The sequence below is a fragment of the Gymnoscopelus braueri genome, assembly GCF_963280865.1.
Source record: "Gymnoscopelus braueri genome assembly, chromosome: 21".
Lineage (NCBI taxonomy): Eukaryota > Metazoa > Chordata > Actinopteri > Myctophiformes > Myctophidae > Gymnoscopelus > Gymnoscopelus braueri.
In genome coordinates this window covers 39,282,919-39,308,580 of record NC_137623.1, presented here as the reverse complement: position 1 = coordinate 39,308,580, position 25,662 = coordinate 39,282,919, and the positions used below count along the sequence as shown (strand labels likewise).

The following is a 25,662-nucleotide window of genomic DNA, read 5'->3' as shown; positions in this document are numbered from 1 at the left end:
GTTTGGAAGATTGTGAATAATTTAGAAATACCTTCTCTTCTGGGGGACCCTGGCACAAAACCTTTTCAGATGTGGGGGGTCCACAGCCAAATACATCATTTTGGGGCTCCTAGGCATGGAAAAAAGTTTTGACAACCACTGTATTGGTTGGATCAACTTATGCACCCCTAGCTGAATCAACAGTGGTCTTTGAGCTAAATTTCCTCTCTACCCCCCTCTGCAGGCCTCCAGTGTTACTGCGAGCGCTGCAGCTCCAACTCCAGCTGCACCACGGACGGCGTGTGCTTCGTGGCCGTGCGCAAGTCCAGCGGCCGGATGACCACCGAGCGCAGCATGTGCGTGAACGAGGACGAGCTGATCCCCCGCGACCGGCCCTTCATCTGCGCCGTCTCCACCAAGGACGAGACCGGCATCTACCCCATGTGCTGCAACACGGACTACTGCAACAAGAACCCGGACCCCAGCGTGTTCCCTAGTGAGTTTTAACGCGCACGCACGCGCGCGCGCACACACACACACACGCACGCACATGGATTAAAGTTCTCAGTCGCCACCTCTGATTTCAGTCATTTGGATTCCATAGAAGTCAGCATGTCTTCTATGCAGTGGTGGAAGAAGTACTCTGTACAAAGTACCTGTTACAAGTAAAAGCCCTGTGTTCAAAATGTTACTCGAGTAAAAAGTACAAAAGTATTGGCATCAAAATATACTTAATGTACCCAAAAAAAGTGGTAAAATGTTTGAAAGTAGTAGATCTACAAGCTCAGAACGTGTCGCGGCGCGCTGCGAGCTTGTAGATCGGCTTTTTTCAAGTAGTATTGAAAAATTGGAAATTGGAAATACTCCAGTAAAGTAAAAGTACCTCAAAATTGTACTTAAGGACAGTACTTGAGTACATGTACTTAGTTACTTTACACCACTGCTTCTATGGAATCATGTCGCCGCGTTGTAAAGCTTGTAGATGGCCTATTTCCGGTTATTTTAAGATGAAAGAGCTAACTAGCATTAAAATCCATGTTCAATCTTCCTGAAAACGTCCGCGGGTATTTCATAAAAGCTTTCATAAAAGCAAAGATTTACGCCTCAATATGCAATTTCTTCAATTGGTTGGCTGTGAACGTCATAATTTTGCATATTGTGCTAAATATATGTTAATTTTATGAAACGGCGCTAGTGTGTGTGGGGGCTCCTTTCATGCTGTTTCGCAAATCGCAGATTAGGACAACACTTTTCAGCCGTGAGATTTTATTTTGCTTTAATCCATGCACACACACACACACACACACACACACACACACACACACACACACACACACACACACACACACACACACACACGTTTGTATTAGTATAAATCAACATTTTAAAAAGGCAATTTCATGAATGCCATAGAGAATGCCCTAAAGCTGAATATAGCCGTTAAAACTAACATCTACATTCCTAATCCTACCCCTAACCCAAACCTGAATCCTTTCCCAACTGGGGCTTTCTTAATCCATTAAAACCGTGAACGCATCTGTGTCATTTTAAGATTACTATGGCTATTCAAAAATAGCAGATCTACAAGCTCATAGCTATGAGCTTGTAGATCTGCTATTTTTGAAAAATCGTGATTTTTTTTCATTGCAAATATTTGGATATTCTTTGCTTCGGGGGGGTCCCTGGAAAAAAATATTGTGAGATGGGGGTCTGCGGCCAAATACATATCTAAAAAGGTTTTCTAATTCATAACAGTATGTTGCTGTATTAGTGGTGCGTCAACTTGTTCCATGTCAAGGACCCCCAAAATTATATGTATTTGGCCGCGGACCACCATCCCAAAATATTTTGTTCCAGGGACCCCCAGAAGCAAATATTGGAGTTAAAAATGTTCGCTTTAAAAATATATATATTTAAAAAATCTTTGCATTTTTGCACATATTTTCACGATTTTCCCCAAAAATAGCAGATCTGCAAGCTCATAGCGCGGCACTCGTGCCGTGCTATGAGCTGGTAGATCTGCTATTTTTGAATAGCTAAAGAAATCTAAAATGACACAGATGCTTTCCCCGGTCTTAATGCATTAACCAACAACCAAGATCCTCTTGTGAGGAACATTTTCTTCACAATGTCTTTTTTTCTCAAATTCTAATGTAGTTGTAGTAGTGTGTGTTCATCAGCCGACCTCGATTAGTCAAACACGAAGCTCCAAGACCGTCAGTTTTTAAATGGTGGAGGCCTTTTCCTTTTTTCTACAATGACGCATTTGTCATGATTTTAATACATAAATTTGAATGCATTTGTCAGAGCTGTCCATGGCCTTGGAATGAGATGTCTCAGCGCGGCAATTCAGAAAATTGACCTTTTTCCATTTCATTTCTCATTTCTGGTGAAAATGACGGTCGGTTCATGCATGTAAATGTGTGAATTCATGCAGTAATACCTCCTGAATGATCAAGCATGTATATGAGTTCACAGTGCCTTATTCATGTCATTCAACACACTAAGCACCTAACATTTTTTCTATGAATATATTTTTGTCCAATCTATGATAGAGTACGTTAAGGGATAATCGGGAGCAGGTCATTATTGAGAAATAAACCCAGACGGGGTGATTAGACACCACGGAGGGGTCTTTATCACCCTGAAGGTGTTTATTTCTCAATAATGGCCTGCTCCCCATTGATTATCCGCTTATTACACGGCTACTATTTCTCGCTTCATGTTTCCAAGAACATTCTTGAGAGCAATGTTTAGCTGTAAGTAAATGACACAGTGTGTTTATTTATCGCTACAACCTCACAGCACGTCACCCTGTGTCGCACTGCGAGCTTGTACATCTGCTATTTTTGAAAAAATGGTTTGGAAACTTTTTAATAATTTTCCAAAAAAAAAATCTACATAAATTTTCTATTTGTCATTGGCACAAAAGGTTTTCAGATGGGGGGGGGGGTTGTGCGGACAAATACATACAATTTGGGGGTTCTTTCCTTGGCACGGAAAAGTTAGTGAAAAACTGCTTTAGTATATTGGTCGGGCTTACAGTTTAGCTCTGAATGTTGTGTAATTCACATATAAGTCCTATTTGAAAAATCAAAAAAGTGCTCCTCTGAATACAGGTCTATGGTAGTTCGGGTAGGCTATTGTGGGCCAGCAATGTTGATTGAATGTGCGTGCAAAGTTTCACCGCAATCGGATGCTGTGTTCATGATTTGAGGCATTTTGTTCAAACTTCAGATGTCAATCTTAGCCAATCAGGATGGAATATGAACAATCAAAACGCATCCATCTTGATCACATGACTATAAATATCATTTGTACCGATTTGCTTGAAATTTGGATTAAATCTAAAGGAGTAATATAAAAACATTTGTTTAAATTAAATTGGCTTCCTGGTGGCGCTATAACAGGCGGATCTGAAAATTGTATTTTGAAATGGGGGTCCGCGGCCAAATACCGTACATAATTTTGGGGGTCTTTGAGATGGAAAAGTTGGCGCACCACTGATATAGCAGCATACTGTTAGGATTTAGAAAACATTTGTGTAAAAACGGACCGACGGACATGGTGCAAAACATCCTTGCCACGCCCTCGGCCTGGTGGAGACAATCACGCACACAGAATCGTGATCACAAACGGAATTGTCTTCACATGAACGTGTACTCGTCTGCATCAACTACCGAGGTCATTTTGGCTTTGGGAAAAATAACGAAACACTATTGCACACTAGCATACTGTCAATAATAAGAAAAACATCACTATGTGATTGTTGACAGGCTCAATTGTAGCGCAGATGACTAGCCAGGGTTTTTAGATCAAACGTCTTTGTTTTCCATGCCTTTGTTGTGATGATGATTGTGTGCTAAAAAGCCACAAGGAAAGTAGAACAAACAAACATCATGAGAGCCAGATGAGGCTCTGTCTCTCACTGTGTGCATCGATTAACTAGCCTGGTGTGACTGCTTAACCCATTCAAATCGGGAACACATCGGTGTCACTTTAGATTTCTTTGGCTATTCAAAAATAACAGATATACAAGCTGGCACCGAGTGCACTCGGTGAAATCGGGAAAATGCGTGCAATTCTTTGAATATATATATATATATATACATTTTTAATTCAAATCTTTGCTTCTGGGGGTCCCTGGAACAAAATATTTTGAGATGGGGGTCCGCGGACAAATACAAAACATTTTCGGTGGTCCTTGTCATGAAAAAAGTTTGAGAACCACTGATATTATAGCAACATAAGTATTTGTTCATAATAAAATGTTAGCATTTAGAAAACATGTGTAGAATCCCCTGAAGCAAAGATTTGAGTTAAAAAATGTTCGCTTTAAAAAACATTCAGAGATTTCCACAAATCTTCACGATTTTTCAAAAATATAAAATAATGGTTATAGCTATAAACATCTAAATGATCCAGTTCCCGGATTGAATGTGTTAAATGAGCCATCCCACCATCCCGCTGTGATGTTTCGGCCATGTCGCCTTAGCCCCACAGGAAGATGATTAGTCTTGTGATAGCAGGGATGTTGACACAAGATATTCTCAATTTGCCTGCAATTCCCTGCACACTTGTGTAGTCTTGTCACTGCTGATCCCCCCCGCCGGCTTGTATTCAGACTGGTAGATAGATGCTTTGTTGTCCTTGCGGAAATTCATTTTGTACCGAGCAGCCATCAGGATACAAAAAAAAATCACAAAACATAAATACACAATACATAGACAGGATCACACAATACATTGTCAGTGCATAGAAAAGGCAACCAGTCATAATTCAAGAGGCATCACATTACATCTTATGCAAAGAACTGAGATGGGGCTTGTTTGTTCAGAAGTCCTATACTTGTGGGGACAAATGATCTTGAAGCTCTAGCCTGCAACATTGGCACTGTGTACCGTCATCCTGATGGTAAAAGATTATATTGACTGGATAACGGGTGTGTTATATCCCTAACAATGGCTTTACCCTTCCTAAGCACCCGGGTCTCATACATTGCTGCCATGATCTCAAGTCGTACCCCAGCTAACTTGCTGGATACATTGATGATTTCATGGAGTGTGTTCTTATAGTACAGAAGTCCTGACGTCACTCGTCCATCCCCTGGGTCGTAAAGTAATTTCTCTATGGAGAATAACATTGGGTCATCGTAGAATCGTCTCATATAAGAATCGTGGTCCAAAAATAAACAAACTGTCGCTGCGATATTGTCAGGGAGGTGGCTCTGTGTCGTTTATGATAGTCAGTCAGTCAGTCACTCATATTTGAAACAGTCCGTTTCTGGCGAAAATGTAGCTAATTTGGCGGAATTAACATTAGCGTTTTCTCACCGTCAGTTGATGCTTCATATCCATAAGAGTAAAACCGCAGGGGTCATTTGTTTATTTTTGGAACACAGTTCTTATTTGACGCGATATTAAACACATCTATGGAAAAAAACGCGACCCAGGTAGGATGTGTAAATTACGTCAGACTGCGGTACTCTATATTAACCAATGATAATGAGCCATAACCAGGAAACAAAAAAAAAGTGAATGCACTCTCCACGAAAGATCGATGGAAGAGTACCATTCAACTTTTTTCCCACGTTATACTGTCTCGGTCGCGATTACATTTTTTCTTTCACGAAAGCACGGTGCAACCCTCCGTGATTAGCAACCATCAGGGGATCGATCATACCGGAGATAAATATTCTGTGACTACTTGAAAAGGTAAGAAAATTGAAAAATCGCTGGCAGTCTGGGCTTTTTGGGCCATTTAGTGAATGGCAGTGAATGAGTTAATATTCAACTGCACCAACCAGCAAACTCATCCACTATTCTTCTATAGCTTATCTCATCTTCCTCAATCAGACCAACAATACAGTAGCTGTGTCGTCGGCAAATTTAACAATACAGGTGTCGTTGTACAAATGGACCCTTACAGGTCCATTTGGTTCCATTTGTACACTCTCAGAGTTATGGTGGTCCTTGAAATTAAATAGTTGGAGAAGAACCACAGATCTAGGAATAAATCAAAATTCCATTTATAATTGTGCAGCCACAAGTTAGTAATAATAAGTCACTAATATATATACCTAATAATTATTACTGTTATAATTAATACCATCATCATCGTCATCATTTTTAATCACATTATATTACCATCATCACCCTCATCACAACCATTACCACCAACATTACCATCTCTGCCATCATCGCCCTTGACCAACCTGTAGGAGTCATTTGTTCAGCAACAACAATAGCCCTCCTCCCCACCTGGCTTCCCTCCCGTGAACACAGCCAGTTGTACTCGTATTGACTCGTGGCCAAGCTGGAGGCACCACGCAGAGGATTCAGAGTCCTAGTCTCCACAGTGCTGGGCAGCAGTGGTGGGAAAAGTACTCGCATTTCTTACTTAAGTAAAAGTATCAGCACTGCAATGTAGAAACACTCTGTTACAAGTAAAAGCCCGGCAGTCAAAATGTACTTGTGTAAAAGTGCAGAAGTATTGGCATCAAAATATACTTAAAGTTGAAAAGGTAAAAGTGCTCATTATGCAGAATGTCACTATTTCACAAGTGTTCAAAATGTATAAAAATCTTTGAAAATAGCAGATCTACAAGCTCAGAACGTGAGCTTGTAGATAGTCTATTTTCAAATAGCCAAAGTATATAATGCATGTTTTGTAAAAATCTGCAAAGTAACTAGTAACTAACGTTTTCAAATAATAGTAGTGGAATAAAAAGTACAATATTTGCCTCTGAGATGTAATGTAGAAGTAGAGTAGAAGTAAAACATCCGCAAATTTTGACCTAAGTACTGCAGGGTTTCCTCGCTACTTAACCTATCAGCCCTGCAAAACTTCTCAGAATAGACATTGCAAAGTTAAAGCTTGCATTTAACACTTCACCCAAAGTAAATTTTTAAAGAGTGCGTCGGCAGCAGCAGTGCCGACGCAAATGGAGGCCATGACACCGTGCCCCCTCAGTTTGGCTGCATGCCATTCAGAAATTATATTGTTGATGTCGGGCAGAAACTGAACTTGTTTTCTTCTTTTTCTTTTTACGTTTGTTCATTGGATTTTAACAGAATAATTTATTGCATACATATCCACAACATATTGCATTGCCTCACATAGATCGCCATATTTGAACTTTTTGTGTTTTTTTGTACATTAACTCTCTCAGTGTCAATTAAATAAAAAAATATGTTCTCTAAACTGCCAGCAATTTTTTTTTTTTCTAAGTAAAAATAATGCGCTTAGGAAGCGAGATACAGTCTTTTCAGTTATAAGTTAAAAAAAGAGTGGATGGGGCTGCAAATCTTCAGATAATGATATCTTGGGTTCTGAACATTTTTTTCCCACAAATATATATATATATATATATATATATATATTTTTTTTTTTTTTAAACTCAGGATTTTTTGTTCTGGCACTGAGGGCATTCAGAAAAAACTCGGGATAACTCAGGGCTTGGCACTGAGAGAGTTAACACCCCACTTGATCATAATACAGCGTCGCACAAAAGTAGCAGATCTGCTTCGCGCCACGTTTTGAGCTTGTAGATCTGCTGCTTTTGCTGTTTTTGAATTTGAATCCTGAAAAGTAACAGTTTTGGACAATGGACATATGAGGTTTCCACCCGACTTTATCTCAATACAGTATTTAGATCCCAGTGTCTTTGGTAATAATGTTAATGTATGTAATCTTGTTTAATTTCCACATATTCAACAAGTCTCATTAGGATCCAATGAGACCTGGTGTGACCTCATTGTATCTTCAATGATATACACAGCAACAGGTTTTCCCTCTGGTTGTCAAACTGGCAAGGATTTAGAGTTGGGGCCGTTGCGAATGATTCATGCAAAGGAACCCGTTCTGATTTATTTGATTTGCACAACAGTTATATAAACATAAGCATAACATAATAGCGCTTTCCATGGGAAAGTTTACAGTATTAGTTGTTGTGCTGGTGAGGTAAGAAACCCTGGGGGGCTTATGCGAGTACCTCACCGTTTACATTACCTATAGATTAATTTATTTAATATTAAAAACTAAAACTAAAAACGACAATAATGGAAAAAACAAGACAGGAAAATAAAAGTCTGTGATCTATAAACATAAGATAAAGAAAAATAAAATCACAGACTGGGCAGAAGAGACAAAAACAAAACCCAACAAAAGAGCAAAAGCAGTCCTGTAAGATACAGCACAGTAAATACCACAGAGCATCTGCTGTGTGAGAAGAACTCATGGAGGAAACAATGGCCAGCTTCTGCCTACAGAAGGAATTTAACCCCTGTTGCACTCTAGACACAAATGTTTTGCCAGCAAACATAGAAAACATTTTTTTATTGATTCTACTACTTAACCCATTCAATCCGGAAATGCATCTGTGTCATTTTTAGATGTATTTGCGCTATTAAAAAATAGCAGATAATATACAAGCTCATTGCACGGCCGCGCTATGAGCTTGTAAATCTGTCCCTGGAGCAAAATATTCTGAGATGGGGGTCCGGCGCGCGGCCAAATACATATCATTTTGGGGGTCCTTGACATGAAAAAGTTTGAGAACCACTGATATAGCAACACATGTTTTTCAGAAACCATTTAGGATTTAGAAGACATTTTGTAGATGTGTTCCTGGATTGAATGGCTTAAGTACCGAGTCTTATTTTTCTTCTCTTCCAAAGCCTCATTTCTGTAGTGTGGATCACGCTCCAGCACTTGGGCCGAGTAGTAACAGAGGTACAAATGGTGTTAACAGGCAGTAACACCGCAGACAGCTTATAGCGATAGCTGCCTGGCTGTGGAAAAAAAGCCTCAATATCCTCTTAAGAGATATGGCTGGTGTTAGCGTGTATGTATTTGTGTGTGTGTGTGAGCGCGCATTTGTATTACTATACTTGTGGGGACCAAATGCCCCCAAAAGTATAGTAGAATTCCAGTATATAGACATTGTGAGGACCATTGATTGTCCTGGTCCTCACAAGAAAAAATATTGTTTTATGGTTTAAAAAAAGATTTTTTAGAGAAAAACATTCAGGTTAGGATTAGACATTTAGACGTTTTTCTCAGTTGCTCGCAGGTGTCATGCACCGAAAAATAGCAGATCTAGATCACGTCGCAGCGCGACACGTTGAGAGCTTGTAGATCGTCTATTTTCCGGCTTTATGAGTATAATAATAATAATTATTTTTTTAATGGCGTTCATGAAATCGGTGTCCAAAAATGTTGATATCCTCACAGGTTTAGTAATACAAACCTGTGTGTGTGCGTGTGTGAGAGAGAGATAAAGAGAGAAAGAGAGAGAGAGAGAAGGATTATCCTGACATCTAAACAAACTCTCTCACTTCATTGTCTGGCGTTTAGTTTTCTCATCACGATCTGTAAGACCCCTGGTCATCATTTGAAGTAGTAACATCAACCGAAGTGTGGAACATCAGACAAGGCAGGCTTTGTGTCACTGCCCCAGCAGATGATAATCCTCTACTGGTTACGCCTTGTGCTACTTGATTCCCCAACAACTATGGCAAGCCGAGTTTGTTTCAACGCCTGGGGTGGAATAATAGAATTGTTTTTGACTTGCAGATTGCAGTCTTTGTTTTTCTTACTACGTGTCTCCTCTTTGCCTCTCCCGACGCTGTCCATGCCTTCTGCACTTTTTCTTTCTTTCTCATTTAATCTGTCTTTCTTTCTTTCTTTCTTTCTTTCTTTCTTTTCTTTCTTTCTTTCTCACTCCTACCGCTCACAGACACTGGTCGCGGCCAGGCATCGGAGAGTGAATGTCCTCTGTGTGGACGACAGTCAAAGGTCCAAACAAATCTAATAGTACAAACGTGTGTGTGAGAGCAACACACATTAGAATTCTGGTCCAGATACCCCAGCAGGGAGGCAGATGGTTTGTGGATGAGCTCTGCTAGTCCCTACTTGGCCAGTGGCTAGCAGCACTTCCATCCAAGTTCTGCCCTGTGAACAGTATGCTTTGCCCTCTGTATCACCTTTCAAACACTCTTTGAGGCATTTTAGCATCATCAGACATCGAAAAAATGCCCTGCTGTCGGGGTCGGACAATGTCACCATGATGTCATGGGCGATGTGCCATGACGCCGTGGCTTTTATTTTGGCGATGACCTTGACAACCACCTGCCCAAGTGACATGCTACTTTGTGTATGTCTGTCGGCTACGTTCTTTTCATTAGCTTCAAAGGTGGAATTTTGCTCCGTCACTGCTGCCATCGTTCATCAAAGTTGTTGTTGACATAATGACGGAAAACACACCGGTGTCCATATTAACACATCGAGTGCCAGAGGTTTTTTTAAACAGGGTACATCCAGTGCCAGCGTTTCTTACCGTTAACGCCGATCTGTTGCTGGACGACTGGAACAATAATATTTCTACCGCGATCCGCCATTGTAGAGTGATCGCCCGTCGAAAATGGCTTGTTTTGACCACTAAAAAAGTATGGAGATATGGACCTTTTCCTCCAAATCATTGGAGTGGACGGAAGTGACGTTTTTTCCGTCCACATCCGTCCATTCCATTTTAAAAGGGTCCTAGGATCATACCTAAGTTGCGTTAGAGCGCCAAAAAAAAAAGATGAAAAAAATGAAAAAACGAAGATTCTCGTTTATGGCACTCAACGGGTATATTTGCAAACACGAAGATTGTCGTGTTTGGCACTCAATGTTAACCCTTTAAGACCTGAGGCGATTCTTAAAAATGTTTGCTAGATCCTCAGTTAAAAAAAATTAAAAAAAAAAAAAGTTCAATGTTTTTCCAAAATAGCAGATCTACAAGCTCATAGCGCGGCACTCGGTGCCGCGCTATGAGCTTGTATATCTGCTATTTTTGAATAGCCAAAGAAATCTAAAGTGACACAGATGCGTTCCAGGTCTCACTACAGTTTGTCTGGTCTAAACAGAATACACAAGAACATTTTACTGGGTTATGAAAACATTTACAGTAGCATGTCATTCACAAGCGGTGAATGGCGGTTGAATGTGAGCTTTATAGATCTCAATTTGTTTGCTATCTTGCGATGTAGTGAGCTTGTACTGTAGATCTGCTATTCTTTGCTATTTTGCCATGTAGTGAGCTTGTAGATCTGCTATTGTTTGCGATTTTGCTATATAGTGAGCTTGTAGATCTGCTATTTTATCGATTTTGCTATGTAGTGATCTCGTAGAGAGGCTATTGTATCCATTTTGCTATGTAGTGAGCTTGTAGATCTGCTATTGTATCTATTTTGCTATGTAATGAGCTTGTGTAGCTGCTATTTACGAATACCTTGTACCTTGAGATTTTGACTCAAAAAGTTAGAAAACCGCTGGTATAATCACTCTTTTTAGTCTGGTTGACCCGTCCCCCTGTCCAGAGTCATATTTCACTTTGATTGGAAATTCACTGCACAGGCGACGACGGAAGTTTAGTTCTATTCTCTAGGAATAGGCTATAACATTTCTCAAGCACCCAGATGGAACGTGTCATGACTGACGAATATATCCCCACCCGCTGTTATTTATCCGCCGGCGATATTGTTTGATCGCACGGATCTCGCCGCCCTTTGACGGGGTCTTGATAACCCCCCCCTCCCCCTCCCCCTCCCCCAAGAGATGATTTACAAAACAGTTTGATTAGACCATCAGTCGCTTCATCTTCAAGAGGATTTGACATTTGTCAGCGAGCTGACAGGTGGATCACTGTCGTGGTCGGCTTTCATGTCAAACAGTGATGGTCCTAAGGGACGGGCATGATGACGGGGACGGGTGTTGACACTTTATTTTTATCAATGTGTTAACTCATTCAAACCGGGAACGCATCTCTGTTTTTAGATTTCTTTGGGCTATTCAATAAGATGAATAGCCCAACATAAGATAAGATAAGATGGCCTTTATTAATCCCTCGAGGGGAAATGAGTCAAGATGAGTCAATTCCAGGTATTCCAGTTAGAAAAGAAGAGATTTAAGTAACATTGCAGTAAACAGTGGTGGGAAAAGCACTCAAATTGTGTACTTATAAGTATCAACACTGCACTGTAGAAACACTCTGTTACAAGTAAAAGTCCGGTAATCAAAATGTACTTGAGTACAAAAGTATAGGCATCAAAATATACTATAAAGTAAAATATACCAAAAGTAAAAGTACTCATTATGCAGAATGAGTACTTTATCATATGAGAAATGATAAAGTTATCATATGTCTAATATTTATAAAAAAATCTTTTGAAAATAGCAGATCTACAAGCTCGCAACACGTCGCGATTGTGAGCTTGTAGATCGGCTATTTTCAAATAGCCAATGTTTAAATAGGGCTAAAGTGGTTAATGTATGTTTTATAATAACTATCAAACTCTACAAAGTAACTAGTAACTAAAGTTTTCAAATAATTGTAGTGGAGCATAAGTATAATATGTGTCTCTGAAATGTAGTGAAGTAGATGTAAAAGTATAGAAAATCGTAAATAATCCAGTAAAGAAAAAATACCTCAAAATGTGTACTTGAGTAAATGTACTTTACACCACTGAATACAAGTAACACTGCAGAAATATCACAAGCCTGCAGCTCGGGATCAAATAGGATCGCATGAGTGAGTTGTGAGCTTTATAAAGAGAGGCAAAGGTGAACAGCTCTACTCACAACATCCTCTGGAGAATAGGAGGGGGGGCCAAGTACCAGACACCGGGGGGAACCCAGGTTTAAATGGTTAACGTGTGTCTTTAAACCATCATCACCGACTTTCTACAAGCCGATGTTGAGCTTGTAGATTTGCTATTTTAATCGCTTGCAAAAAAAAAAAGATTTGAAGTAAATAATTAAATGAAATGTTTTGATAAATGATGTAATTTTGTGGGTTTTGTCCTGGGATGCCAGGATTAATGTTGTTACAGCAATCCTTTTTGTGTGATCTTAATGTATTTCATTTAGCGAATATTGATTTTGCCTCTGAATAACTGCAATTGTTATTTCTTCTGAACATCGTCCAAGTAAAATTTACTTTTGAGTTTGAACTGACGAAGAGCTCAGGCTCGAAAAAACATGACTAATAAATTGCATTGGAGCATAATGAGTGTGCGGTGAACTATAATTTTTTCTTTATGATCATTCCGAACCCAGCGCACCTCAAAAAAGTGACGTGTGTATTTCATTAGCTTCCTTTAACCCATTAAGACCGGGAAAGCATCCGTGTAACCACTTTATCCATATGTTATACTTTGGCTATTCAAAAATAGCAGATCTACAAGTCTGCTATTTTTTTAATAGCCAAAGAAATCTTAAAATGACACGCTTTCCTGGTCTGGTCTTAATGGGTTAAATCTCCTACATCAGTGGTTCTCAACCAGTGGTCCACGGACCACCAGTGGTCCTTGAGGGGGTTCCAGGGGGTCCCCAGCAAAAGATGTTCATACATTTTCACCCCTTTTATCCATATCGTATACGTTGGCTATTCAAAAATAGCAGATATACAAGCTCACAGCGCGTCACTTAGTGCCGCGCTGCGTGCTTGTAGATCTGCAATTTTTGAAAAAAATTGAAAAAATCTTGAAATTGTTTGAAGAATTTTGTAGAATGCTGCATTTTTTTTTTAACACAAATCTTCTTTTCTGGGGGTCCCTGGCACAAAACATTTTCAGATGGGGGTCCGCGGCCATATGTATCTCAATTTAGGGGTCCTTGGCATGAAAAAGGTTGAAAACCACTGTCCTACATCAAAGCCAAAAATGTGAATTTTCAACGAATTTTCCTCCTCTCTCCTCCTCCTCCTCCTCCTCCTCCTCCTCTCTCCTCCTCTCTCCTCCCCGACAGTTCCCACGGTGAAGGCGCCTCCGCTGGGGCCCGTGGCGCTGGCGGCGGTGATCGCGGGGCCCGTGTGTGTGCTGTGCCTGCTGCTGGTGCTGGCCTTCTACGTGTGCCACAGCCACCGGCTGGGCGCCGCCGCCCACCACCACCACCACCACCACCACCGCGTGCCCAACGAGGAGGACCCCCACATGGACCACCCCTTCATCACCGTGGGGACCACCCTCAAGGACCTCATCTATGACATGACCACCTCCGGATCGGGATCAGGTACAGGTGTTGTTGGGTGGGGCACAGGGACGCGTGTGTGTGTGTGTGTGTGTGTGTGCGTGTGTGTGAATTTGAATTTCGATTATTACCTGTTACCTACCCAGTGGTGTAGAGTAACGTAAGTACATTTTCTCAAGTACTGTACTTAAGTACACCTTTGAGGAATTTTGTACGCTTCACTGGCGTATTTCCCATTTTCAATATTTTTACTTCTACTCCACTACATCTCGGATCCAAATATTGTACTTTTACTCCACTACAATTATTTGAAAACTTTAGTTACTACAGTAGCTACTTTGTAGATTTTGATTGTTATTACAAAACATACATTAACCACTTCAGCCCTATATACATTTCGGCCATTTGAAAATAGCAGATCTACAAGCTCACAATGCGTCGCGAGCTTGTAGATCTGCTATTTTCAAAATATTTGTATAAATTTGAAAACTTGAAATGGGACATTCTGCATAATGAGTGCTTTCTACTTTTGGTATTTTAAGTACATTTTGATACCAATACTTGTGTACTTTTACTGAAGTACATTTATAATTCCGGGCCTTTACTTGTAACGGAGTACTTTTAAATTGCAGTATTGATACTTTTACTTAAGTGAAAAAAATATAGTCCTTTTTCCACCACTGCCTGTTACCTATACCTGCCTCATAAGGCCTTCACAGAGCGCTTCCACTTTTCTCAAGCAGCTGCTGCAGTCCTCACTTATCATCATCATCATTATATTTCTGCATAGAAAATTTGACGGATATTCAGACAGAGATTCAAATATTTATTTCTCAGAACTGTGTGTGTGTGTGTCTGTCTTGACTGTGTCTGTGTGTGTTTGAAGATGCTTACAAATACAATTCTTTGAAGTGAGATGATTTTGCTCTTAAGTGGTTTCTTTTCTCCTGCTAAAATTCAAGGGGATGCTGGACAAGTAATAAGCTCACTAGTGGCAAATACACGCTTTTTATCCTTAGAAACTGGTTAGAGCTGGTCTAAATCTATCCTTGTTTTTTTGTCATAATTACTGTTTGCTTGCACTCATTGGAGTGGTGCTTAAATGGAGGGGGGCTGACTGTCAGGGAGATGCTGGCAACGAAGCCACACATACACACGCACACTCGCACACTCACACAGACACATAGACACTCACACGGAGTACTGGCATGGGCTATGTTTTTAGTGGAGACATAAATTATCACCTCTCAATGGAACTTGCCGTAGGCAGCAGACAGTGGGGCCAAAGCGCTCGCTGGCTGCTTCTCCTGCCACCTTCTACACCATACTGCAGCATGCTGTGTGTGTGTGTGTGTGTGTGTGTGTGTGTGTGTGTGTGTGTGTGTGTGTGTGTGTGTGTGTGTGTGTGTGTGTGTGTGTGTGTGTGTGTGTGTGTGTGTGTGTGTGTGTGTGTGTGTGTGTGTGTGTGTGTGTGTGTGTGTGTGTGTGTGTGTGTGTGTGTGTGTGATTTGTGTGATTTCAACATTTTTGAGAAGTTGGCGTGGTTGCAAAAGTCCGGAATTCAAAATTGACTTGAGTAAAAGTATTGGTATCAAAATGTAAAACCAAAAGTAAAAGTACTAAAATGTTTGAAAATAGCCGATCTACAAGCTCACAACGCGTTATCTATGTATAAAATATGGCTAAAGTGGCTAATATATGTGTTATAATGCAATAATTTATATCTGTAAATTAACTAGTAACGTTTTCAAATAATTGTAGTGGAGTAAAAGTACAATATTTTCCTCTGAGATGTAGTGGAGTAGAAGTAAAAGTATAGACAATTGGAAATATTCCAGTAAAGTAAAAGTACCTCAAAATTGTAATTAAGTACAGTACTTGAGGAAACGTACTTAGTCACTTTACACCACTGCCAGAGGGTGAGTAGGCATGAAAGGTCACAGTTCTACCAAGGTCACAGGTATCCACCAAAACACCATGGTACAAGGTATTTCACAGTATACATTTCACCCCCTTTTTAATTAAACATGGTGTGTGTGTGTGTGTGTGTGTGTGTGTGTGTGTGTGTGTGTGTGTGTGTGTGTGTGTGTGTGTGTGTGTGTGTGTGTGTGTGTGTGTGTGTGTGTGTGTGTGTGTGTGTGTGTGTGTGTGTGTGTGTGTGTGTGTGTGTGTGTGTGTGTGTGTGTGTGTGTGTGCTAATTAACTATTCTGTGGCGGCACGCCATCATTTAACTTTTCCCGCCAGAGTCTCAAAATGAATGCATTTAATTTTTCATCCTTATCATAATGTTCTCTCCATATGAGCATGCAACATATTACCGTTAGAAAAGGTACCGATATGGGCGGTCTCTCCACTCGCTCTGTATCTACAGCTAAAGCCAGCCTATCACAAACATCCCTTCACGCAACAAGTGTTTTAATAGTATGTTCCAAGTTTGATTGATTGATTGATGTTTGATTGAATACTTTATTAACATGCTGAAAACGGTATGGCAAGTACAATTTAACAAGCTATGTTAAAAGGATAACACAAAAAGCTTTGGGGGCTCGTTCCCATTGTGGTCCTATGTACTCTGTACATAATCAAGACATACAATGCATACAATACATATCATCAACAACACAAGCTCATTCTCAGAATCAGTTTTATTTGTCACACCACAGTCTCACAGATGCAAAGCATTGGGTCCTCTTATATGCATTTAACTCATTCACTGCCAGAGTAAATACATCAGCTACTGCCAGCGATTTTTCGTTTTCCTTACCTTTTCAACTAGTCACAGAATATTTATCTCCATTATGATTGATCCCCGATCGTTGCTACACACAGAGGGTTTCACTGTGCTTCTGCAAAAACAAAAAGTCATTGCAACCCCCTGTTTTTGCTTTTTCTAGGCCGTTGAATATAGCATGTCTCGTCAAAAATGCAGAGTAAAACCAGGGAGGCGAGATACAGGTGTTTTTCCAAATCAAATAACAAGGAAGTGAATGGACAGTTTTTTCGATCACGTGATTTGCTGCTGCTTTGCTTCACTGGGAGTCAAATGGTGACTCCTAGGTTAGCGAACAGTGCCATCTAGTGGAAAACCACTGAAAACACAAAACTCGTCATACTCGTCAATGGCAGTGTGAGCCTCGGGCAATTGACTCGTCATACTCGTCAACAGCATTTAGTTTGTGCTTTTTGGGCGGTGAAACCGTCCCTATAAGTGAGATTTGGAAAAATGTACAAATATCTTGGGCAGTGAAACCGGCCCTAAAAGTTTGTACAATTATCCTGCGCTGTGATTGGCCAATCACAATCTATTCAGGACTGTGATTGGCCAGTGTCACATGACACATGTGCATAGCCCTATGTGATTGGCCAGTGTCACATGACACATGTGCATAGCCCTATATAAGCAACCATAACTTAAAAAAAACCAAATTATTGTTTTTTTTAAGTTATGGTTTTGTCCATCATAAAGTGTGTTTTACAAAAGATAAATGTATTTATCTTTTGTACATGATTGATCGACTCCATTCAGTATTGTGATTAGCTAGCAAGACACATGCTGACACTAAGTGGCTCTTTCAGATCAAAGCATATATATTGGTTGACTCCATTCAGTATTGTGGTTAGCTAGGAAGACACCGCCCACTTCACACAGGGTGTGATTTTTTATTAAAGGTAGGGTAAGTGATATTTTTTGGTTAAAACAAAAGTATTTTGTTAAAAGGTTAAAATACTATATTCTGATAGTAATCATTGCTATAGAGTGTTTTTTCAGTAACAGAAGTCTCCCTGTCTCTCCAGCTCTTTATTAAACAGAAAATACATGTTTCAGTAGGTGTCAAAATCTCAGCCAATCAGGAGAAAGTACCTATTTTTAAGCTTCATTTTTATAGTGTTCCAGTTCCAATTTTGCCTGCTCATTTCTTAGTGTCATCACTTCCAATTTCACTTGTTTAATCTATATCCTGATTGAGTTCTCGGTCCTGGTTGGATAAAATAGGAAATGAAACTGAAACTGAAACGACAATGCATTTTCTGTTTAATAAAGAGCTGGAGAGACAAGGAGACTCCTTTTACTGAACAAACACTCTATAGCAATGTGTACTATCAGAATATAGAGCTATTTAACACTTATTTTAACCAAAGAAAATCACTTACCCTACCTTTAAGTTAATTGTCATTTCTAGCTGAGTGAATAACAGTGGTGCCTCGCGGTGAGAGAGGCTCCTCAGACGGACTCCCTGGAGAGCAGTGGCAGTGGTAGCGAGCGTACGGCTCATTCAGTTATTTAGCAGCTTGTTTATAAACGTTCTATGATTTTTTTTATCCATAAATAGCTTATGTAGTAACTAAATATAGACTTATTTCTCATCTACAGCTGCTATTTAAAAAAAAAAAAAATCAAAATGCGCATCTGTTCACCTTATATCCCATGGCTTTGTAATGTTTTATACACAATGTTAAATTCATTGTGTTCATGTGTGTCTCCTCAGGTCTGCCCTTGCTGGTCCAGAGGACCATCGCCAGGACCATCATCCTCCAGGAGAGCATAGGGAAGGGCCGCTTCGGGGAGGTGTGGAGAGGGAAGTGGCGCGGCGAGGAGGTGGCCGTGAAGATCTTCTCCTCCAGGGAGGAGCGCTCCTGGTTCCGAGAGGCGGAGATCTACCAGACGGTCATGTTACGACACGAAAACATCCTGGGCTTCATCGCTGCAGACAACAAAGGTAATTGTTTGTATGGTTGTTGTTTTTTTCTTATTGCATGATAACAACAAAAACTAATAGAGAAACTAATTGGTACAAGGAGTGGAGAAGCCTACTTTTGACCACTATATTCATTTATAATTTTACCTCGTTCTTAATTTGATATAGGGCATAGCAGTGGTGGCTATTCTGTAGTGCCACAGATAGAAAACCCATGAATTTTCTCATAGATATTTATTATTTATATAAATTAATTTAAGCGTGGAACCAGGCCATCCAGGCAAGGTGAATCATGACCATAAAATATTAGATTTTGTACCAGAATCCTGACGTCACTGCCGCTAGAGGGCGCTATCCCCCTGGGTCGCAGCGTTATTATTTTTTTTTGTGTTGAAATCCCCATAGGGGAATCTTAGATCGCCTCGTATAAGAACTGTGTTCGAAAAATAAACAAATCGGGTGCTCGCCGATGTGTGTGCCATATTTGAAGTCGGCCTATTGGTTCTCGAGCTATGTGAACTACAGATGGACACATGGACAGAGATTTTGCGCATTTATTGTAGGATTAAATTAGGATAAATGAAGTCATAACAAGCAGGGGGGTTTGGGAGCTTCAGCCACGGCAATGATACTGCATATCGTGCGGCTGAGTCACCCTATTGCACCGCAGTTGAAATTCCTTCACCGCGACAGTCCAATTCTTTTGGCGAAATGCCCTGGGTGCTTCAAGTAGGAAATGGTTCAATATTTGGAGAGGAACGCAGCTCATCAATGTCAAAGTGTTGATAGGTTTGGACATTGTGGGCATCAATAAAAGCTCCTTGTACTTTGTAAGAAGCACTATTGACATGATATGCAAAGCTCTCCTCGACTCAACCATTTTTGCGCTCGTGGCTACAAATGCCGACTAGAGTAGTTATGATTTACCTCCCTGTGGTAATTGCCCAGCTCTGCTGTGTTGTGCAATGTTAATGGATCATGGCGCATAACATTAAAATGGAATTGCTCAATATGGGACCATTAATGAATGACACGTTTTGTAAAACATAAGCTGATGCCATGTATTCTTTCAGCTTCTATAAATCGAGGCTTTCGTCATAGTACGTGAAACATCAAAGCAATAAAAAGCGCAACTAAAACTGTTCAATTTCTAAAACTTAAACTACTTATGCACTCGTAAACACTAAACTGAAATCGAACCAAATTGAAGAACTAAATAATTCAGCTGAATACCAGACAAACGGCGTGTTTGTCCTTCACATGCACTGATTTAACACCCACTACACATTGGCTCGTCCAGCTGTTGTCTCTCTGTCCATCTGGAGCTGCAGGTCTTTGAGGAGAAAACAAATCCACCCATTAACCTCCAAATCCCATCCCCTCCCATTCTCTGTATCTGTCTCTGGGTCTATTTGAGTGTTCCTCAGATTGATGTACATTTCCTTTTCCTTTCCATTTGAAGCCAGCTTAGATGGCATACCTGTAGAATGAAGCGATACTTCTTCAATACTCTTCCTTTAAGTGATTCTCTCCCTCTCCCTCTCCCTCTCTCTCTCTCTCTCTCTCTCTCTATCTCTCTCTCTCTGTCACACACACACAATTCCAAGTGACATTATTGGCATGAGAAACTACTTTTACATTGCCAAAGCAAGTGTAGAATAAAAAATAAATGGCCTGCTAGAATAAGGAAATGTGTAGACAGAGCTGTGTAACATTGCAACATCTAAATGTATCTCTCACTCTCTTGTCTTTGTCCCTCTTTCTCACTCTTTGTTTCTCTCTCACTGTTATCTGGGTCTCCCATCAACCCGTTTGTATGTGCATTTTGGATTGTGTGCATACATTCCTGAATGGAAACACAAAATTCTAATTTGAAATTCTAAAAAAGGTTTTACGCTCGATTTCCGGGCTTTATCGGGTCATCCACGTCGGTTTTAAAATATTCCCATGTCAAACCAAACACGTTCCCGAACGATGCCTACATTTCAATTGCAGTCTTCCCAAATAATACATTCAGATTATAGAATTAATGAATGCCACTGAATGTTCATGGACACGTTCCATAAAGTACACTTTAAGATGAGATCTTAATAAGATCATCTCATCGTGCATCTCATCGTGATAATACTCGCCTACGAATGAGTTTGAATGTGCACAATTACTCTTAATTAGCGTCTCACACTTATTCTGTGATGGTTTCTGTCCTCATATGCAGTCCGAGTCCAACTTTGATCGGGTGGTCCAAATAAAGTCCATCATTTTGCAGGGTTTATTTTCAGTCAGGGACCAAGATAACTGCAGGAACACAAAACGATGTGGCTATCCTCCATTATATGCAGCATTATTAGGATTAAACTTGGGTGCTCTGGGCAATATACGGCAGAACTGGTACCGTACCGGAGAGTACCGACCCAATTCATTCATATGCGTCCCACCTGACTGGCGATTAATAGTGCGACCTACTGCTTATTTCATGAACCATCTCACAATGATCGCATATTATTAGTGGATGGAAACGTGCATAGATTCTTAGTTTTTCAGAAAATCAGCTGAATGGAAACCCAGTTTCTGTCGGTCTCTCTTTCTGTCTCTATCCCTTTGTCTATCTCTTTCCATGTCTGTCTCTGTCTCTGTCTCTCTCTCTCTCTCTTTGTGCCTTTGAGAGTGTTCCTCAGATAGATGTGCATTTCCTTGTCATTTCTAGTTGAAGCCAGAACAGATGCATCTGTAGAATAAAGTGATACTTCTTCAATTCACTAAATCCACAGCAGCCCAAACTGTTAAGATTAAGGCCCTTACACACCAGGGTCTTTTTTTGTGTGCAATTAATTCACACAGAACACGAATATTACATGGCAATAAAGTGACGTCATTCTTTTCATCCAGAGCAAGGTTAATTTGTCACTGTAAATAAAGCATCAACCTATACGAATGAGGCGTCAACTACTGTTTATGAAGATTTTCCTACCGTTTATTCATGTGCTATTTTGGGTGTGCGACAACGAACTATAAATCAAGCCATAACCTATCTTCGGTTTGTTCCAAGGTCAAGAAAGTGATTAGATTTTTAGTATATATTTCATGGTGTTTGTGACAGTGGAAGGTGCCGGTGGTGTGCATATTTTGGCCTAATCGTCGTTTTAACTCCTCAACCCTCTTTGTGTGTGTCTCGTCTGTAGATAATGGAACGTGGACCCAGTTGTGGTTGGTGTCTGATTATCACGAGCACGGCTCCCTGTTCGACTACCTGAACCGCTACACGGTGACGGTGGAAGGAATGATCAAACTGTCACTGTCCACAGCCAGCGGCCTGGCTCATCTGCACATGGAAATAGTAGGAACACAAGGTAACACACACACACACACACACACACACGCACACGCACACGCACACATCAACCTAAAACATGGATCCATTCGAGGTCTATTTGGACTCGTTTTCCCACAGCGATTACTTGCTCTGGACAGTTACCAGTTTAATGACATTACCTGACTGGCTGACTCATGGAAGTGGAAAATACAGACACATAGCTGTTCATTCAGCACAGCCATTTAACCCATTAAGACCTGAGGCCGATTCTACAAAATGTCTTCTAAATCCTAACATTTTTTTTTAGAAAAAAACTTGTTTCCATGTCAGTGGTGCTCACATTTTTTCATGTCAAGGACCCCCAAAATGATATGCATTTGGCCTCAGACCCCCATCTAAAAATATGTTGTTCCAGGGACCCCCTGAAGCAAAGATTTCAGTTAAAAATGTTCGCTTTAAAAGAATAGATTTTCAAAGATTTGCACACATTTTCATGATTTTTCAAAAATAGCAGATCTACAAGCTCATAGCGCGGCACTCGGTGCCGCGCTATGAGCTTGTATTTCTGCTATTTTTGAATAGCCAAAGTGTAAAATAATGCTTTTTAGCTCAAATCAAAAAGAGACACAGATGCGTTCCAGGTCTTAATGGGTTAATGGCAATGAGCTGGGTACAGAACGTACCGACACACAGCTATGTATAGATGTATACCGTACATACAGCTCCGTCTACACACACATGCCGTGAAGATAAAGAAAGTGCGGCGTTACACAAGAAACTTGACATCCCCTCTCTTTGTCACTCTCTGTCTGTGTCTCTCTCTACTGCAGGTAAGCCAGCGATTGCCCACAGAGATCTGAAGTCAAAGAACATTCTAGTGAAGAAGAATGGTACATGCTGCATCGCTGACCTTGGCCTCGCTGTCCGCCACGACTCTGCCACAGACACCATCGACATCGCTCCCAACCACAGAGTAGGAACCAAGAGGTATCCACAAACAAACCCTTCTCCTCTCCTGCACTGTCTACCTCTCAGCTTTCCTACTTTCTTTCTTTCCTATGCTGTCTACCTCTCAGCTTTCCTACTGTCTGTCCCTCCTACACTGTCTTCCTCTTAGCTGTTCTTCTGTGTCTTTACTATACTGTTTCCCTCTCATCTTTCCTACTGTCTTTCTATCCTACGGGGTCTCCCTCTCAGCTCTCCTGCCGTCTGTCTCTCCTACTCTGTCTCCCTCTTAGATTTCCTACTGTCTGTGTCTCCCACACTCTCCCCCTCCCTCAATTTTTTTCCGCTCTGTTTGAGAGGTGAGGGCTGGCAATGACGGATGACTTCTTGTCACATGGAAACACGAGCTGTTCTTTCACTCCAAAAGCGTACTGTCACCCATAGACAACCCTTTTAGTTTTCCGCTAAATGGCTGCACACTCTTCTTTAAGCAACTTCTCCTTTTTGACCCCATGTCATGTGTTTTGGGTATTTTTTGTTTATCAGGTTCTCCTTATTTCTTAAAGAGACATTTCTAAGACTGACCCAGTGCCTGTGTGTGGAGAACGATGGTTACGTAGGTAACCACGGTTATGTGAGCGATTGAATCACTCCAATATGATGTATCCCTCCGCGGCAGCGGAGGCACCGAGGTAGACTTGCCAGATACATCCGAGTACGGGGTTGTGCCACGGCTAGGGGGCGTCGCCCTCTGTGATGCCTCAAATTCCTATGCGGCCTATGCGACAAGTGCAAAGGCCGATTCACATGCTCGGAGGACAGCAGAAAAGGGGTTAGGTTGGAGAGTGACACTCATCATGTCAGGACCCATCCGGAAACACTCTGCACTCACAGAGAGCGCATGGAACAAAACAAAACAAACAAACATTTAAATCATTCATTACAATTATTTCTTTTGACAATGAACCATCAACTAAAATGTCATGATCATGACTGAGAAAAAACATTGCCATTGAATGTTTCTAGAAAGTACAGATAGCTGTCATCCTGTGCAGTCTTTCTAGAAATGGCGGCAAGATATAAAAATTGTATAACGAGTACGACATTTAATTGGAAAATATGTATGAACCCCAGAGTGCAGGATAAGTCAGTAATATTTTTTTGCTTTGTTTCCTGGCAAAAGACAAACTCTAGACTCTTTTTGAAACGCAACAAAGCCCTCATTTCAATGGCTTGCTCATCGAGTCCATTAAGCTAGGCCTTCCAACATCGCCACGCATAAAAATCTCACACACACACACACACACACACACCCCCCCCCACACACACACACACACACACACACACACACACACACACACACACACACACACACACACACACACACACACACACACACAGCACATTAGTGAGTCAGTTATTTCCAGTCATACTTTAATTAAGCTCTCACTCGAGAGTATGAAAGTACCTGTCTGAAAGGACTGTCCTAATGATACCATTTTCCAATTGAGTTCTCCAATTGAGTCCTGTATTGAATGTCAGGTCCAGCACAGAATGACACACTGTTCACTTGAGAGAAAAATCTATTGAGATACACCTCTTTTCACTAATTTCCCATTGCTTTTGGCGTAGACACTAAACATCGCTCGATGTCTCTTCTTTACATGCGCATACAATCACAGCAATCGAAATATTGTGTCGTGCCCGGTGAGAGTGGTTTGCACCTGCAGTCCTTGTAAAGATCGAAGGAAAAGGTCATCTAACGGAGAGGTCTATGATTGCGGAAGGTCTCGTAATATCAATGAACGGCACCTTAACTAACATCCATAGCATATCATATACAGTATGTATTTGCTGCTATGCTCATGCACCTTATGTCTTACCTCAGGTACTTACCGCACCTTATAATAATAATAATAATAATAACAATACATTTTATTTGTATTGCACTTTTCATTCACAAGGAATCTCGGAGTGCCACATGGTAAAAACACATCATCAAACCTTACTAAATATAAGGTTTAAAAAACAGGGTTTAAAAACAGATTTGGCGAGTCCAGGGTCTGTGGTGCTTTCAGATCAATAGGAATCTTCCTTTTCCTTATATCTTACCTCAATTACTTACCGCACCTTATGTCTTACCTCAGGTACTATGTGTAAATATGTAGATCATTTGTTTTTGTTTTTATTTATCTCTTCCCTCCCCTTCTTCTTCCCTTTCTCTTATGGAAATAACTAAAACGGTTTTATCTGGCCAACGACAAGAAAACCTAACAGACGTTGGGAGCGGCATGTGTCTTTTGTTGAGCTAGATGGCTATGCTCTTATACGGTCTTATAAGATAGTAACATCTGGGTGGCACAGCTGGGGTTGGATCCTCCACAGTGCCGGCCGGCTTGATTGATCACGTTCACACTGCACTAGTTGCTCCTACAGGGTTGTCCGGGGCAGCTGTTCAGCAGTGAGCAGAACTGGGAGGGATAGCGTGTTCCTTCAAATGCGTTAACGCCCTCCCGGTGAGACTGGAAGCTGCTGGCAACTCCAATGTGTATTAGAGGAGACAGGTAGCTGTCTACATCCTCCCACATAACCAAACAGGGGTCAGCATTGGCAGAGACTTTAGATGGAATTGGCAACAACTACATTAAGACATCATTAAAATAAATTAAAAAAACGTTAAACTAAGCAAAGTTGCAACATCTATCCCCAATCACAAG

At 40.8% G+C, this 25,662-nt stretch overlaps 1 protein-coding gene across 2 annotated transcripts in view; it reads left to right on the top strand.

The window, feature by feature from the left end:
* The window catches only part of tgfbr1b (transforming growth factor, beta receptor 1 b), an 89,041-nt gene that overhangs the window by 40,224 nt on the left and 23,155 nt on the right, over window positions 1–25,662 (top strand). For both annotated transcript variants that reach the window (XR_013932362.1, XM_080417712.1), the window contains exons 2-6: window positions 224–475; window positions 13,771–14,034; window positions 18,481–18,711; window positions 21,870–22,037; window positions 22,831–22,987. Coding sequence is in view for 1 of the 2 variants with exons in the window: in XM_080417712.1 (XP_080273838.1) it covers window positions 224–475; window positions 13,771–14,034; window positions 18,481–18,711; window positions 21,870–22,037; window positions 22,831–22,987 (1,072 nt within the window). In the remaining variant the exon portion in view is untranslated. The remainder of the gene's footprint in view (window positions 1–223; window positions 476–13,770; window positions 14,035–18,480; window positions 18,712–21,869; window positions 22,038–22,830; window positions 22,988–25,662) is intronic.